Below are 15,978 nucleotides of genomic sequence, written 5' to 3'. Positions count from 1 at the left end.
CACCACATCGGCTCAATCAAATACCGTATGGATTCCTTTAAGAAAGCTTGATATGATTCAGGTGAGTAGTGTTCAAATTTCTTAGATCAATGTTGCTTCATGATTGCTCAAGTTTGTCAGCGCAATGTTGCCTTCGAACGAAGAAGTTGGTAACTTGGTATTTTGCAGTCCTTTGTATCTCCATCGACCTGGACCGTTGGATGCCCATCGGACGCCGCCTAACCGACTAGGGAGGCTGGATGCTTCACCCAGGCCGCTCCGTAGAACAGGATCTCTGCCCCGTCGAGCCCAATCCCCCAAATCCCAATCGAACCCGCCCGCCGCTCCCCCCAAACCCTCGCCCTGCTCGAGAACCTCTCCGCCGCCGCCGGCCGCCGTCTCCGCCCCACCGGCCGCCATGGCTCGCAACGAGGAGAAGGCGCAGTCGATGCTGAACCGCTTCATCACGATGAAGCAGGAGGAGAAGCGCAAGCCCCGCGAGCGCCGGCCCTACCTCGCCTCCGAGTGCCGCGACCTCGCCGACGCCGAGCGCTGGCGCTCCGAGATCCTCCGCGAGATCGGCGCCAAGGTCGCCGAGATCCAGAACGAGGGCCTCGGCGAGCACCGCCTCCGCGACCTCAACGACGAGATCAACAAGCTCCTCCGCGAGCGCGGCCACTGGGAGCGGCGCATCGTCGAGCTCGGCGGCCGAGACTACTCCCGCAGCTCCAACGCGCCGCTCATGACCGACCTCGACGGCAACATCGTCGCCGTCCCCAACCCCTCCGGCCGTGGGCCGGGGTACCGCTACTTCGGCGCCGCCAGGAAGCTCCCCGGCGTGCGGGAGCTCTTTGACAAGCCGCCCGAGACGCGGAAGCGGCGCACCCGCTACGAGATCCACAAGCGCATCAACGCCGGGTACTACGGGTACTATGATGACGAGGACGGCGTGCTGGAGCGCCTTGAGGCCCCTGCAGAGAAGCGCATGCGGGAGGAGGTTGTTACAGAGTGGCACCGCGTGGAGCGGGTGCGGCGGGAGGCCATGAAGGGGGTGGTGAGCGGCGAGGTGGCTGCTGCCGGTGGGCGCAGTGGGGATGCTGCTAGGGAGGTGCTGTTTGAGGGGGTGGAGGAAGAGGTCGATGAAGAGAGGAAGCGTGAGGAAGAGAAGTGGGAAAGGGAGGATGCTGGGAGGGAATTTGTTGCACATGTGCCGCTACCTGATGAGAAGGAGATTGAGCGTATGGTCTTAGAGAGGAAGAAGAAGGAGCTGCTTAGCAAGTATGCAAGCGATACCCTGCTCGTTGAGCAGGAGGAGGCCAAGGAGATGCTCAATGTGCGACGATAGAAGAGACGGCCTGTTCTTGATTTACATGCCTCCAATGAAAACTTTTAACTTATGTTAGTGATCTTGACTTTAAGTACTGTATGTTCAATATGCTTTAGAGCTAAGATGAGTGTTCTTATTTTTTTGCTGCTGTCTGAATTATTTGCGCCATTACTGTTGGTGTAGTCTTGCTGCAAAGAACTCATTTGATGACGAGTGCCTCTTTTTATATTTTTAATCCATTGTTTGCATTGTACTAGTATATTGTGTTTCTGAATGTTAAAAGCCATGTTCACCTATGTATCACCAATATTCACTAACCCAGCTGTACCCATACCCGATGCTTTGATAATCCACTACTTCCTATACATCACGATCATGTTTTGTCAAACCCATATCCTATACCGGTAATATGTAGGTGTTCTGTATTGCAGTATAGATGCCATAATGTGTTTTTGGATGTTTAAAGCTGTGTTCGGTATTGCACTATAGATTTCTAAAGCTCTCAACCTTTACTGCTTGTGTAGAACTAGAAAATTGACATTGTTCTGGCATTGCTGTTTGTGTGGCTTAATCTTTGCTGGCACTAATTAGTTGTGTTCAGCTAACTTTCTGAGACCTGGTTAAATTTGGTTTCAGGGCTCCAACAAGCTCTTGCTTTAGCACAAGTCATGCATGAGCTGAATTTTTTTTTGCTGTAGTAAACATATACCTTAAACCAAATAAGCAAGTAAGAAGTGGAATTTTTCATGTTATTTACTTCTTTTAACTTTTTTATTCCAATTAGTTCCATAAGCATTGCGAAAGCATTTGCCTGTCATGTAAAAAGTCCATGTTGAAATTCAACTATATTTTTTGTGCTGACTGTTGAAATAGAAAATCACCATTCAAGCAGAAATTAAACACAGCTGCTTGGGTGAACTGCCTTACAAGCAGATTCTTGTGCAAGTATCCTTCTTTCTTTTCTTTTCTTTTAGTATCCTTCTTTCTTAATAAAATCAATGTATCTTCCTTGTGCTCTGATTTGTGAAATAGATTGTGTTTGCTCAAGTAAATCAGATTTGTGAAATAGTGTAAGACTTTCTACAAGGAAATTTGAACAATTTCCTGCGACGTGTGTATCCGTCCTGATCCATTGTATCATTTGTGGTATGTGATATTGTGTTCTGATTTGTTTTTACTATGTTGTACTGAAACACTTTTCCATGGTGTGTGGTATTGAGTGACATCTTGCTTGTATGTCCTATTGTGCTCCTTTCTTTATGATGCATCAGTGAAACTGCTTGATCTTACCGCCTTCATTTGTGTATTCAAGTATGAAGAGTTACTGTCTCACGGTCTCAAACCTGGTCCATTTAACCAGGTTGTCCAATTGCCGCCTTGGTGGTGGATTCTTCATGGTTTCAAGCTGGGCAGTGAGCGCTGAAGCCCACAAAGGAATGATCTTTCAGTGGCTGGCATCGACGCAAACCTAGAAGTCTGATGTTAAAGAAAAGGGGTTTGCCTGAATTGCATCGGTGTGTTTAATCATCCTGATTGATGACTGGTGCCTGGTGGCAGGTTCATGAAGGCTAAACCAGCGGCATGCGCTGTGTATATTAGCACATGCACTGTAACTGTTATCATGCACTTAGCCATTGGCTACAGACCCTCAGAATTTCAGTGATACAAGAGGATCTGAAGCTATCTTTGATTTAGCTCGCCAGGTGTTTTCACACTGTTTACATCGTATGCAGATGCACTCTCTGGAACCTACATCGTAGGAAATTTCCGTGAAACAAGAAAAACAGACGTTTAAGTATTATTTCGGTCTCATCTCGTATATCAGTCTATCGGCGCACATAGCCCATTGCCCCAATTGTATGGCAGTACTGCTCGAGTGCTCGTGCAATTGTATTTTGGGAGCTACTGTTGAAGCAAGCGGGCCATTAGTAAAAAAACTCCTGAACAAACTTGTAGAATCAGCAGGCTTTTTACCGGCGAACAGGGGGATTCCCAGATGCTACTAATTGCATAACTGAGCATCAAATACTCTGAATCTCTGATCGATTCGAATCATAACAGCCACAAATGGCATTTTCTGAGGGATATTTGTCAAAGTTGACTCCTTTGCAAAAGTTAACCAGGTACCCAAATGACAAAAGTTAACCAGATACCTAAATGACCCTACAAGAAGCGGTTGCTAGATCTCGTTGTAAACAGCCAGTGGTTTTTGCAGTCTTCAAAGTCACATAAAATTGCAGTCTTCAAAGCCTTGTTTGGCGATGATGTCAGTGTATTTTTCAAGTTTCGGTGGACGACGAACAATCGGATGAAGAAAATAACTAGAGAACTCTTCGATGTATTTTTTTATTTTCTTTATATTGTCTTGTGTTAAATTGTTCTTTTATACTACCAATTGTTTTTTCTTGATATGAATCAGATATGAGACACCTTTCTAGTGTCTTTCTCAAAAAAAAAACCCTACAGGCTAAGTTATACATCAAATTGTCCAGGGGCGGAGCTAGGTAGTCTCCGGGGGGTGCCTGGGCACCCACGCCGAAATAAAAACTCAATGTTAATCATCAAATTTTCACCTTATAAATTAGAGAGCTAGCAGCAGAACCATGGACAGGGCACCCCCCTCGATTCAACTCTAGCTTCGCCCCTGAAATTGTCTGCTTTCAAATTTTGTGTACCCATCTAGCCCAACACAAAGGTACTTGCTCTGAAAAATTAACGCCACATCAATCCCATAAAATATGCTGTGGTGATGATTGTTATCAAATGCAATGCAAAATTGTAACTATCTGTAATTATCATCGTCTTTTCAAACTCTGGTCCTCTTCTTTTCTAGAATTTCCTCAAACCTGGCATCAGAAACTGACAGCATCTGGTTCAAAATCAACCTAACCCCAGAAGCAGTCATCTGAGCATACCGTGGTTTTATCCGTTGCTCCAAGCTGTATCCAAAGTACTGTGGAAATTTCACGAGCTCACTCCTCGGGTACTCCATCGTCAGGAAGAACTCATATTTCGGGAGTAAGTTTTCTTCTAAGCTTAACGTATGAATAATTCCAAATCTGTTCACCATAATGCCAATTTCCTCTATGCTAAACTCCCTCGCCAGGAAGAATTCTGTGATTGGCTTCAGCTTCGCCTCGACATTCAGACCAAAAGCCTGCGGACTCTTCTGAATAAGAGATGCAGCATCTGCACCAATAGACCGGAAGTACTCAGCAGTTGGCCTGAGATTGTCGTCCACGCTGTAGCTCATGATATGAGGGCATCGTGTCAGGATCTTGCCAATGTTTTTCTTGGAAACTCCTAGCTCAGTAAGGAAGCTCACAGTTGTCTCCACCTTGTTCCTGCTATACGTGAGAAATGCAGGGAACCGGGTAAGCACCTTGCTCCACTGAGCTCTGTTGACACCGATGTTTTCCAAATAAGCCATCATCGGTTTAAGATTGTCTGACATGCTGATCCCACAGAGTTGAGGCCTCTTCCTTATGATTCCTGGTATGCTGGACCTCGGCACACCAAGGTCAAGCAATAGCTCCACAAGGGGTTTTATCTTGCGATCCACATTGTAATATGCAAATGCTGGGAACTTGCGCACAATATTCTTGATCTCCTCATGATCCATACCAAGGTCTAGTAGGTAGACCACTAGCTCAGGGAGGGCTCCCCCTGAGGTTGGTGTGCTTATTCGAGCAACTGCCTTCTGTTTATTTGAGCTCGTGGGTGTAAGTACCATTGAAGAAGACAAGGCTTCCCTTTCCACAGAAAAAGGATCAGCGAAATTCTCCACCACCTCAACCAATCTATCACCATGTTCTATGGAAAGAGCTTCAAGATATGGAAGGAGAGCATCTCTGATCTCAGGTGTGCTCAGCTCTCTTCCTGAAAAATAAATATGGTGTCAAGTTCAGTATCAGTAAGAAGACACATGAATACAGAACAGCGTAATAAAAAATCGCAACCTTCAGCATATCGAGATCTGTAAGCAACCTGGAGCTTTGACACCAGGTGCTCAATAAAACCATCTGATTTGTTGACGATCCGTGCAGCTAGTGTACTTCTCAAACCTTTCTGTCTCAAGAATAATGACAATACCGCTTTTGCCTCCTCTCTTTCTGCAGCAAGTAACCTTGACCGAACCGATGCACGGCTCTGAGGAGCAGCTACCCATAGTTCATCAGCATCTGCATCGCAATTCGCAGAGTAATTGTGTATGCTACAAGGTTAAATTGTGTTAACCACATACTTATATGTAGGAAAAATCATTAAAGGGTGAACAGGCAATCTTACATGACTGCGCATTGCAAATTGGAAGCTGTCGGGACACTAGAGTACAAGCCCTGAATGAACAGAATGCAGAAATCAGTAAAGTGGAGCCAACGCGCAGTGGAGCATGACATAAAGTTTACGAAATCATTGAGATGTTTATATTTAGGATCCGACCAAGGGCTGAAATCATGGAGGCACACACAATTTATACACATCTAAATTCTAATACAACTATACAAATACAGTTTTTATACGGTGGAAAACTGAATATTCACATTGTATCCTAAGATGAGTGCTTTTTGAATCACAACCAGAAATTTGACACCTCCAAGCCTGTTTGGTTTCAAGAGTGGGAAAAGGTGCGGAAATTCAGCTCCAAACTATCCAGTCTCCAAAACTGAAACTTAGAGTAGCACACATGGTAAAGGAGATGCTCACTGCTGAACGCCGGCCAGCCGGCCAGGGGCATCCGCCACCGGGAACCTGTGCTATCCTGGGGCAAGCCCCAGGCAGCTGCCGCACGCCCACACCCTCGCGGCCGCGCCTCGCACGCTGGCGCAAAACAAGCTTGAAAACGATGTGAGGAGCTTACTTGCACGAGGAGGAGCTCGGCAGGCTGAGCCGCCATGGCTGCAGCTTTCGGCCGCGGAGTTGGCCCGTGGCCGTGCGGAGGTCGAGGGGAGAGGGCGCTTCCAAGCAGGCCATCGCCCGGAATGGAGCCAGGGGGACGATAAAACACCACAGCCGCGGGAGAGAAGCGAAGGTTTGGATGAGGATAATGTTGTTTTCCGCCCCAGTAAGGTTATTTAAATTTTTGTGATCTTCCCGAATCACACACTCTTCGATTGTCATTCTAAAAATGACTTCTACATATTTGCCACTTCTCTTAATTAGAGTCTACATATTTATCAATTTAGTCTACGTGGCAAGCCACCTCTCCATGCCAGCGTGGATTGGCTGCATGAAATGTCTATGCTGTCCTGTCTTGGTCTTGTTTGGTTCCTTAGGGTGTGTTTAGTCTATACTATAAAAGTTGAAACAATTGAAAATCTAGTCTATACTATAAAAGTTGAAACAATTAAAAAATTTTCTCACCAAAATTAGACTCACCATACCCCTCAAGTAGGTCCCACTTGTCAGGCCAAAATGTTTGATGAAAAGAGGTGGAGTTCCATTTTTCGATAGATAGAAAATATTTCCACCCAAAAAACTTGTTTTTTTTTCACCAAAAATTTTACATACCCACACCCCGTAACCCACAAGTACCTTCCAAATAGGGAAAAGTCCTATTTTCAACCCTTAACTATCACGATCGTCCGATTTTCAACCCTGAACTCCAAAACCAGACATCTTGCACCCTCCAACTATCGAAACCGTGCAAAATACACCCCTAAACCAAATCCACCCCGGTTTTCAGCCACGTCACCCGTCCACGTGGCGCCAATGGCCACGTCAGCTACCCTCTCCTCTCTCTTTCTCTCACAGACAGGTGGGCCACCACCTCTCGTCTCACTGCTCGCTGCCGTCACCTGCTCTGTCTTCCTCCTCCGCCATCGCAACCACCGTTCGCGAGGAGGGGGGAGAGGGAGAGGGAGGGAGGAGGGAAGAGGAGGGGGCGCGCCATGGCCTCCGCGAGCTCGAGCCCGCCGCCGCGCCCGGCGCGCGCGAGCCGCGAGAGGGGAGGGAGGATGGAGGTGCGAGCCGCCGCACCGGAGCTGAGCTCGAGCTTGCGGCCCGCCGAGGCCCCCATGGGACTGCCGCCGTCGGGCCCGCCATGGTCCTCCGCTGCGTGCCTCCGCCCCCGCCATGGCCGCCGCTGCGCGTCTCCGCCTCGCCATGGCGGAGCTCTGCGCGCCCCTCCGCATGGCAAGGAGGCGGCGGCGGCGGGCCGGATCTGGCTGCCGCGCCCGGTCGTCTCCCGCGCGCGGACCGGCGAGCCAGCTCCGCCACGCCTGGCGCTGCGCCTGGCCGCCGCCGGCACGCGGGCCGGCGAGCCAGCTCCGCCGCGGCCCGCGGCCGGCACGCAAGCTAGCTCCGCCGCCTACGCGGGGAGGAGAGGAGAGTGAGGGCCCGCCATGGCCCCGCAGGGAGGAGAGGAGAGTGAGGACGGCGCCTGGCGCCGGCGAGAGGGGGTGCGAGGAGCGGCGCCGGCGAGGGCGTGCGCCGGGAGAGCAGGGGGTGCGAGGAGAAAGACAGAAGAGAGAGGAGAGGTGGTGGCCCACCTGTCTGTGAGAGAAAGAGAGAGGAAAGGGTAGCTGACGTGGCCATTGCGCCACGTGGACGGGTGACGTGGCTGAAAACCGGGGTGGATTTGGTTTAGGGGTGTATTTTGCACGGTTTCGATAGTTGGAGGGTGCAAGATGTCTGATTTTGGAGTTAAGGGTTGAAAATCGGACGATCGTGATAGTTAAGGGTTGAAAATAGGACTTTTCCTTTCCAAATATATGCACGCCGGCCCAGAACACGCACGGCGCTAATGACGGGACCTGATTTGGCACTCATGACACGCATGGCACTAATGACGGGGCCTGATTGGCTTTCTTCCCTTATGCAGACGCACACGCATGATTTATTTCTTTATGCATGGCGCACAGGATGTGTGTTTTGTTTGGAAGGTGTCAATCAGCACATGTAAGTCTCCCTGCCACCATCGGCGTCCGTGTCGGTCAATCGGCACACATCGATGTTCTGGCAACGGCGGCCCTGGCCACCGACGCCCCAAGCCTCCGGCACACCTGTCTACGGCGCCCGTCGATCTGCTTCCCATCAGCACCCGTCGATCTGCTGGCCGTGAGTTTCCCTGACCACCGGCGCCATCGTTGTGCTTCCCACCAGCACCTGCCGATTAGCTGGCCACCATCGTCCTCGTCCAGCATCGTTTTGATGCTGCTAGAGGTAAACTTCTATATGGTCTTCGCCGCCGGCATTCCCCGTCGCACCTTCACATGCTGTATGTTTTGAAGGAACGTCTACGCTGCCACCGACATCCAGATCAACCTGTCAACCGTCGTTCGTTGCAGTTCTAGCCACCCACACCCCCGTCCACTGGCGCTCGTCGATCTGCTGTTAAAGGTTGTTGCTCGCCACCATTGCCCCTGACGATAGATCGAGCTCTTTGGCAAGCTAGAGGTAAGATTTAATTTATTCTCATGTATGCTGCTTATAGAGAATCATGTATTTTAGAGGCCTGTGTTAGTAGAGATTCGTGATCCATGTAGATTTTGTTATCATGGCTCAACGCAAACGGTATGCTTTGATCAGTTGAATATTTTTCATAGCAAATGGATGGCTGTTGGCCATTTGGAGATATCACAAACATGTTGGGCCATGGTATTTTTTCGATTTCTTATTTTTTTTATTAATAAATGTAATTATAAACTTTCAGCTTCACGTTTGTGATGAATAAACAAATGATCTATTCAGGATTCCTTTACAATTGTAGATGATTCCACTCATCAAAGGGAAGCTAAGCGGCAAAGGGAAACAAAGAAGTATGAAAGCATAAAACAATCATACTTTCCTTATTCCATTTTTCTGTTTCTTATTTTGTTTTATAACTATCTTATAGCACTATCTACATACTTCCCTTCTTCGAGTTCACCATAAAATAAGGCCGAGAGATTTATGGGAAGGGTTTGCCCCCCATGTAGGGGTTTATAGCACAATTTACATACTTTTCGTCCAGGCTGATATGGGTGAGTATGATTCGTAGATGTCAATTTTGTAGAACAATAATTTGTAGTATTTAATTTTTCATACCAAACGTATATAGAGTAGGATGTTTGGCTGCATCCCAGCACAATTCAATCTCTTTAAGGTGCACAAGAGGAATTGTGGGAATCAGCACCAGAAGGAAATTTAATGGTATTTGTTATCAATTTATTTATTCATCATTATTATATTAATATTGATATATTGATTGTTAATATTAATATTATTTACTCTCTCTTTCTCTGCGTGAATATATATTTATGCATTAGATATGCTATGCCATCAACCTTTTTATTTTTCGTTGGCATACGTACAGATCCTATTTTGTGTGATGGCATCAAATGTGTGGTTGTCACTCGAGCTGAAGAGCTAAAGAAGTTCCATGAAGTACCACGCTAAGGTGCCAAAGGCCATAAATCCATATTAAAATAGGGAACGTATCTGGTGGAAACCACAGTCTTCGTGAAAATTCGTGCAAACCACAGCAAAAAGTCATCTAAATTCACAAAAAAAATCAAACATGTAGATGATATGATGATACACGACCTTGTAAAATATTCTGTCCAAACTCGAATTCGTTTGTGAGATATAAAAACAACAAATTTCAAGCCAACAAGTTGTCCAGATGATTTGTTAGAAATTTGTTATTTTAATATCTCACAAACGAAATTGAGTTTGGACAAGATATTTTACAAAGTTATGTATCATCATATCATCTATATGTGAATTTTTTTTCGAAAATTTAGATAACTTTTTTGTCATGGTTTGCACGAGTTTTCATAAAAATTTAGTTTTCACAAAATATGTTCCCATTAAAATATGTGTATGGGTATATAAGATGTTAAGACTTCAAGGAATCAAAATTGAAGAAACTTCACATGAGAACCTTAATTAGACTAGATTTAGAATGGAGTGGATTGCTAAGTTTTTAATTAAAATGATAATTTAGTTGTTTTAGTAGTCATTCGATATAATCCAACATTGCTTTGTTATATCAATTTTGAGTCTCATATTATTTTTTAAATATGCAGTATTTTTAAATATAATTATTTTTAAACACGTGCATGTGGCACGTGCATCTCCGCTAGTTGGTGAAAAAATTTGAGTTTGGTACTATAGCACATTTCGTTGTTACTTGACAAACAATATCTAATTATAGACTAATTAGACTTAAAAATTCAGCTTATGCTAATCAGTTAGACTGTGTAATTAGTTATTTTTTAGTTGCATTTAATGCCACATGCACGGGTCTGAAGATTCGATGTGACGGGTACTGCGCAAATTTTTTGGAAACTAAATAGGGCCATAGAAACTCTAGAACACGATCCCCGAGAAAGAAATCTCGCATGCATGGAGTAATAAATGAAATTTATTTGCAAAATATTTTTAGAGATGGGTGTAACTTTTCGCGACGAATCTAATGACGGTAATTAATCTATGATTGGCTACAGTAATGCTACAGTAACCATCCTCTAATTACGCGGTCAAAAAACTCATTAGATTCTTCAGAGTTCCTAGCACAGAGGTTTTGGGTTGATTTTGTAAACTGATTTAATTTAACACCGTAACTAGAGATCAGTGTTAATTTTCTAGAATTCTAGAAAACACCAAACGGGCCCACGCCGAGCTCCTGCTCTATCTCTCTGGTCGTGGGACCCACCCATCATCTCCTACATCCAGCAGCCACCAGATCCCATCCCCTGCTTCGCCCGCAAGCCGTTCTCACCGCCGCTGCTGCGATTGAGGCTGCAGGGACCCTCGCCGTGCGCCGCCGCTGCATGAGTGGAGCTTGCCGCACCTGGAATTGAAGTCACGACGTCCTAAGCAAGCTCCGAAGCACTGAGTTCGCGAGCTCGCCATGCTACTAGGAATAGGAACTCACCTTCTAATCCAACAACTTGCTTATTCAATCGATCAAAAGTGGCTCCAAAGTCCAAATCAGGTGATGCTCTACCCAAATTGAGCTTGGTTGTCGGTCTGAGCGTGTGGAAGATGACTAAGAGGCGTGAAGGGGAGCACCTCAGGCAACTGCAAGCTTCGTCGCCGTAGGCCGCGGACATTCATGCGGCCCTTGGCGGCGGCCGCACGGCGGCATTGTGGTGTCCTCGAGCACCGGCCACGGCGACGGCTGAGGACGGCGGTCGAGGATGGCCGGCCCGGCCACAGCGCACCGCCAGGGCGTCGCGAGGAGGGCAGAACGGCAGGGCGGCAGGCGCATCGAGGGGGGGGGGGGGGGGGGGGGTTACATCTTTATCGTTATAAGCGAGGGCACTCGTCCGTTTTTTTAACACTCGCAGTTTTTATATTTTTACCATATTTATCTACATAACACGCTGGCGTACGATCAGTAAGAATATACGAAATGTCCTTCCTACCCCACCCCATCCCTCGCCTGCTCCTCTCTTCTCTCTCCGACAGCTGGTCCCACAGCTCTTCTCGCTGTCTCATTTGTCAGATTCATCTTCCACCTCCGCGCACCGAAGCAGGGAGGGCCCGTGCGCGGGCTACCCGCGCAGCCGCCGCCCCAACCCGCGAGCACGCTCCGCCGCCGGTCTGCCGTCGGCCGCCCGCGTGGCCGCCGCCCCAACGCCCCGCGCACGCTCCGCTACGGCCACCCGCGAGGCCGCCGCCCCCGCCCGTGCGCCTACTCCAATGCCGACTCCCCATGCGGCCGCCGCCCCAGCCCGTGCGCCCGCTCCGGCGCCTTGCTAGCCGCGCGAGCGAGGGTTGCCGCAGCATCGCCCGCCGCGGAGGCGGCCACGGCCGTCGCCATTCATGGACGGAGCTGCATGCTGCTACGCATGCCGCCGCCCGGGCCAGTGCCCATGCGCCCGTGTCCCGTCAATCCCATGGCTGGTAGGGATCCAGTGCCCGCCCATGGCACCGGTGGCCCCACGTGAACAGAGATTGGTGGACCAATCGATCGGTCCCGTTCGGCCGTCAGAGACACGGGAGGGACAAGGACGCGTGCGGCGGCAGAGAGGCAGCAGCGTGGCTGGTCGAACTGGAAGGAAGGGAGCGGCGGAGAGGACGACAAGCTGCGGTCGTCACGGTCCGCGAGTGCCGTGCGCGCTCTCGCGCTCGTCGGCCGGCAACGACGAGAGCAGGTGGAGCGCGAAGCGGGCGAGGAGGCGGCGGCGGCGCTCAAGGCGCGCGGTGATGGCATTGCAGGCGTCGAGCCGGCGGGCAGCGGCGTCCAGTGGAGCAGCGGGAGGTGCGGGCGAGCGGGCAGCGGCGTCGAGATGGAGCAGCGGGAGAGGAGGGTGGCGCGGAGGTGGAAGACGAATCTGACAAGCGGGGCCCACCTTGCAGCGAGAGGAGCTGCGGGACCCAGCTGTCGGAGAGGGAGAAGAGAGGAGCAAGAGGGGGTAGGAAGGACATTTCGCATGCTCTTGCTGACTGTGCGCCAATGTGTTACGCCGCGTGGCCTGCCACGTAGGCAAATGTGGTAAAAATATAAGAGTCGCGAGACAAGAGTGTTAAATATGTAGGCGTCATTTTAAAAGTGTTAAAGTCATTTTAAAAGTGTTAAACGGACTAGTGTCATCCGTTATAATGGTAAAGATGTAAAAATCCTGCCCATCGAGCGTGTCGCCGGCGGCGAGGATGTTGCCCGCACAAAGAAGAAAGGGGAGAACTGGGAAAGGGGTGCGGCGGCCGTTTACCATAAGGTGAGGGTAGAAGGGTCATTTTCCAATCCTAGTACACGCTGGCATGAGGATGTGGAACGCCACATCGCGAAATTGACAAATCTATTAAATTCTCAGTTTCACGATGGCAAAAATGTAGAAGCCATTTTTAAGAATGGCAATAGGAGTGTCATTCGGAAAGATAATAAAAATTTAAATAACCCCCCGGTAGTATCATCGACGATGGATTCTAGTAGAATATTAGGAACAAGGATTTCCACATGAATCGGTAGTTCGGTACAAATGGCGTCCCAACTGTGTCTTAGAATCTGGTAAGTGGATGAACGAACCATTTCACTGCCAACAACAGCAATCCAACCATAACCTGCCCAAGTTTACACGCCAAAAGACGACGAGCCACAGGTCAACAAAAGGACCTCATGCTCATCTAATCGTGGATTGCAGCTTGCAGTGCAAACTAGAACAAATTTGTTTAGAATTGTAATCAAATTGTAACAAGCTTGTTATAGTCACTGTCCATGTACACAGCCGTTTAGCCCGTGTACACACTACACGGTAGCTTACCGTGTCTGTTTAATCACCGTTTAGTCCATTAAAATAACCGTTTAACCCAAATAAATAGCTAAACGGTAGGTGACCATTTAATCCGTTCAGATTAACACTGATTACAGTCCAACAATCTATTTAACATTACGAAAGCTGCAATGTATATTTTTTGAAAACTCAAATTTACAATTTGCAAGCTAAAAAAAAAGGGTCATCTAGCAGACCATTCATCACTAATTCGTACGAAAATTACCATGTTCCAGCTTGCGGTCGGCGAGACTGACTACAGAAACAAGTCTCAGCTGCAAAGATGCTTGAATCATGGCATACAGTTCCAAACTAGTGTAAGGAAGCGAACAACCAAGTTCTGTGCAGGAAATACAGAAACAGTTATGTATAGCTAATACATTTAATAGTCCTAAAGTACCCCTAACCAGAAACTTTCCCAAGATTCCAACTGTCAGATGCAGAAGATTTTCTGATCAAAGTTCGGACCGTGACAGAACCATCACTCCTTCCTGTTGTCTGGTACACTCTCATCTTCATCTGCATCATCAGTCATGGTTCCCTTCTGAAGCAGCTCCTTCATCTTATGATATTCATCGTAGTGAACCTTCCGCTGCTCCTCAAAAGCTACAAAGGGACATGGATTAGTTCTTCCTTGCTCCAAACACAAAATAATCGATAGGAAAAAATACATGGGAGAAATTTTCTCCAGTTACGATAATCAATCTTAGCTGAACCACTGTTGATTACCGATAAAAAGGGCTAAATATCATATTAAACCAAGTTGGCTTCATCTTTTCACCATGCAGTTAATAGCTGAAAATCAGTGGTTTAGAAGTAGTCATAACTGAAGTGAAGAGACAACTGAGCAGCCTGAAAAGAGTTTGATATACCATACATAGCAAGCAAATCATGATAGGAAGCATCTCTATGTACTAGTATCTTTTGAATCCAATAATGTAAATAAGTCGAAGAAGTCTACTACAGCTTACAGGTAGGTAAAATTGATTCACAGGTAATAAATCGTCACACGAGATTTAACAACTTATGTTACCTCCTTTAATATGTCACTTTCGTTTGATTTATGGCAATATAAAGGAGTGTAGAAGATAAATTGTAACATGGCAATGGAACATTTGGAGCTAGCATAAGCAGTGGAATATGGTATGAAGAGAAATTAGTTATCCAACTTTAGCATTAGAATGGATAATAGAATCTTGTTGAAGAAAGATGTCAGATTAACAACCTTTGCCTTGTTTTATGGCTTCTTCATTGTCACATGATTCCCAACTATTTCTGTCGAAAATCTTTCCACTGGAAACAGCTTCAGCTAAAGCAGTCTTGATGGCATCAGCATGAGCAGATTTATCCACGGACTCTTCACTTAGTTGTAATGGTGAAACAGGCCCTGCCCATCAGAGTGAATAATCAGATTCATGCCATCTGAGAATTTCCAACGGCTTTATTTACAGAAAAGGAGGAATGTGGATTCAGCGTGCAAAACCCAGATTACATACCTTCGTCTTCATCGATCATTGGGTGGTAAGGCGTCTTGGGCTCGTTGATCTTCTCTCTTTCTGGTTTGTTTGACTCAATGCCATTCAAGTTCTCTTCATCCCATTTGACACAGCACCTGAAACACGTCAATTATAGCATCTTGCTTGCCAAACATTTAGGCCGCGTTTAGTTCCCAAAAAGTTCCAAACTTTTCCGTCACATCGAATTTTTCAACACATGCATGAAGTATTAAATGTAGTTAAAAAAAATAACTAACTACACAGTCTGACTGATTACCACGAGATGAATCTAACGACGTTAATTAATCCATGATTGGACATTAATTACCAAATAAAAACGAAACATGCTACAGTGTCGTAACCCAAAAATTTTCGCGATCTAAACGCGGCCTTACATTGAACATAAATTGGGACTGCACTAACCTTGTCTTCTTGGGTTCTTTAGCTTTCATTGTGTACTAACAAACCGCACGACAGATTCAAGAAAACAGACTGAGAATCTGCAATAGGTTACCACCTAAACGTGAACAAACAGAAATCAAATTAATATCTCAGGAAATGGGATGATAAGTCAGGGGCGGACCCAGCATAGGACATGGGTGTACCCATGTACACCCGATAATTCTTGTTCTTGCAAACGAAATCCAAGTTAGTAGGTAGCTCAATATATTGTAACTGGATTCAGATCCGAATACAGATAGTTTTGTTAGGGTTTGAGGTGCTCCGTCTCGCACAGCACAAGGAAAGAGAAGGGGCGGGCGCGGAATACCTGGAGGATGCGCTCGTCGCCGGCAAAGGGCTGGGCGGCCGTTGGCCCAGTCGTCGCCGCCAGGGAAGGAAGATCTCAAGCAAGGGAGGAGATCAGGAGAAAGTTTGTCTTCGAGAGAAGGGAAAGGTTTGAGAAGAGAAACAGAGAGGAGGACATGAATATATTGTCAATGAGCCGAACTCGAGCCGAGCAATGACACTAGTCGGC

The 15,978-nt window shown here is 47.2% G+C and overlaps 3 protein-coding genes and 1 long non-coding RNA gene across 5 annotated transcripts; 1 reads left to right on the top strand and 3 right to left on the bottom strand.

Annotated features, from left to right (window-relative positions):
* Positions 1–276: 276 nt before the first annotated feature.
* Positions 277–3,081, top strand: LOC120656343 (pre-mRNA-splicing factor ISY1 homolog). Its single transcript, XM_039934405.1, has 2 exons — positions 277–1,377; positions 2,667–3,081. Exon 1 carries the CDS (start codon positions 398–400, stop codon positions 1,322–1,324), a length of 927 nt encoding a protein of 308 aa, XP_039790339.1. The 5' UTR covers positions 277–397; the 3' UTR covers positions 1,325–1,377; positions 2,667–3,081.
* Positions 3,082–3,726: 645 nt separating this feature from the next.
* LOC120656342 (transcription termination factor MTERF5, chloroplastic-like) lies at positions 3,727–6,350 on the bottom strand. The gene is made up of 4 exons (XM_039934403.1): positions 6,165–6,350; positions 5,594–5,643; positions 5,266–5,487; positions 3,727–5,185 (listed from the first exon to the last, which is right to left on the bottom strand). The coding sequence occupies exons 1-4, from the start codon at positions 6,275–6,277 to the stop codon at positions 4,113–4,115; spliced, it is 1,458 nt and encodes a 485-aa protein (XP_039790337.1). The 5' UTR covers positions 6,278–6,350; the 3' UTR covers positions 3,727–4,112.
* A 4,466-nt stretch (positions 6,351–10,816) lies between these two features.
* LOC120656341 lies at positions 10,817–11,488 on the bottom strand. The gene is made up of 2 exons (XR_005667875.1): positions 11,166–11,488; positions 10,817–11,081 (listed from the first exon to the last, which is right to left on the bottom strand). It is a non-coding gene; the product is annotated as an uncharacterized LOC120656341 (long non-coding RNA).
* A 2,110-nt stretch (positions 11,489–13,598) lies between these two features.
* On the bottom strand, positions 13,599–15,978 carry LOC120656339 (protein phosphatase inhibitor 2-like). Of its 2 annotated transcripts, none has more exons than XM_039934401.1 (5): positions 15,772–15,978; positions 15,426–15,519; positions 15,003–15,118; positions 14,732–14,893; positions 13,599–14,112 (listed from the first exon to the last, which is right to left on the bottom strand). In XM_039934401.1, the coding sequence occupies exons 2-5, from the start codon at positions 15,452–15,454 to the stop codon at positions 13,988–13,990; spliced, it is 432 nt and encodes a 143-aa protein (XP_039790335.1). In that variant the 5' UTR covers positions 15,455–15,519; positions 15,772–15,978; the 3' UTR covers positions 13,599–13,987. The 2 variants fall into 2 exon arrangements, with proteins under 2 accessions (XP_039790335.1, XP_039790336.1); XM_039934402.1 differs by having other exon boundaries at positions 13,624–14,112; positions 15,426–15,502; positions 15,772–15,952.

The sequence above is a fragment of the Panicum virgatum genome, chromosome 1N, assembly GCF_016808335.1.
Source record: "Panicum virgatum strain AP13 chromosome 1N, P.virgatum_v5, whole genome shotgun sequence".
Classification (NCBI taxonomy): domain Eukaryota; kingdom Viridiplantae; phylum Streptophyta; class Magnoliopsida; order Poales; family Poaceae; genus Panicum; species Panicum virgatum.
Note: the sequence above shows the minus strand (reverse complement) of the source record. Positions and strands in the feature narration are given on the sequence as shown.

Coding starts and splice junctions, on each gene's coding strand:
- LOC120656342 (XM_039934403.1), bottom strand. CDS start 6,277: ATGGCCTGCTTGGAAGCGCCCTCTCCCCTCGACCTCCGCACGGCCACG. Junction 5,644..6,164: donor CCGAGCTCCTCCTCGTGCAA/GTAAGCTCCTCA, acceptor CTGTTCATTCAG/GGCTTGTACTCTAGTGTCCC. Junction 5,488..5,593: donor AATTTGCAATGCGCAGTCAT/GTAAGATTGCCT, acceptor ATTGCGATGCAG/ATGCTGATGAACTATGGGTA.
- LOC120656339 (XM_039934401.1), bottom strand. CDS start 15,454: ATGAAAGCTAAAGAACCCAAGAAGACAAG. Junction 15,119..15,425: donor AAAGAACCCAAGAAGACAAG/GTTAGTGCAGTC, acceptor GACGTGTTTCAG/GTGCTGTGTCAAATGGGATG. Junction 14,894..15,002: donor AATGATCGATGAAGACGAAG/GTATGTAATCTG, acceptor TCTGATGGGCAG/GGCCTGTTTCACCATTACAA.
- LOC120656343 (XM_039934405.1), top strand. CDS start 398: ATGGCTCGCAACGAGGAGAAGGCGCAGTCGATGCTGAACCGCTTCATC.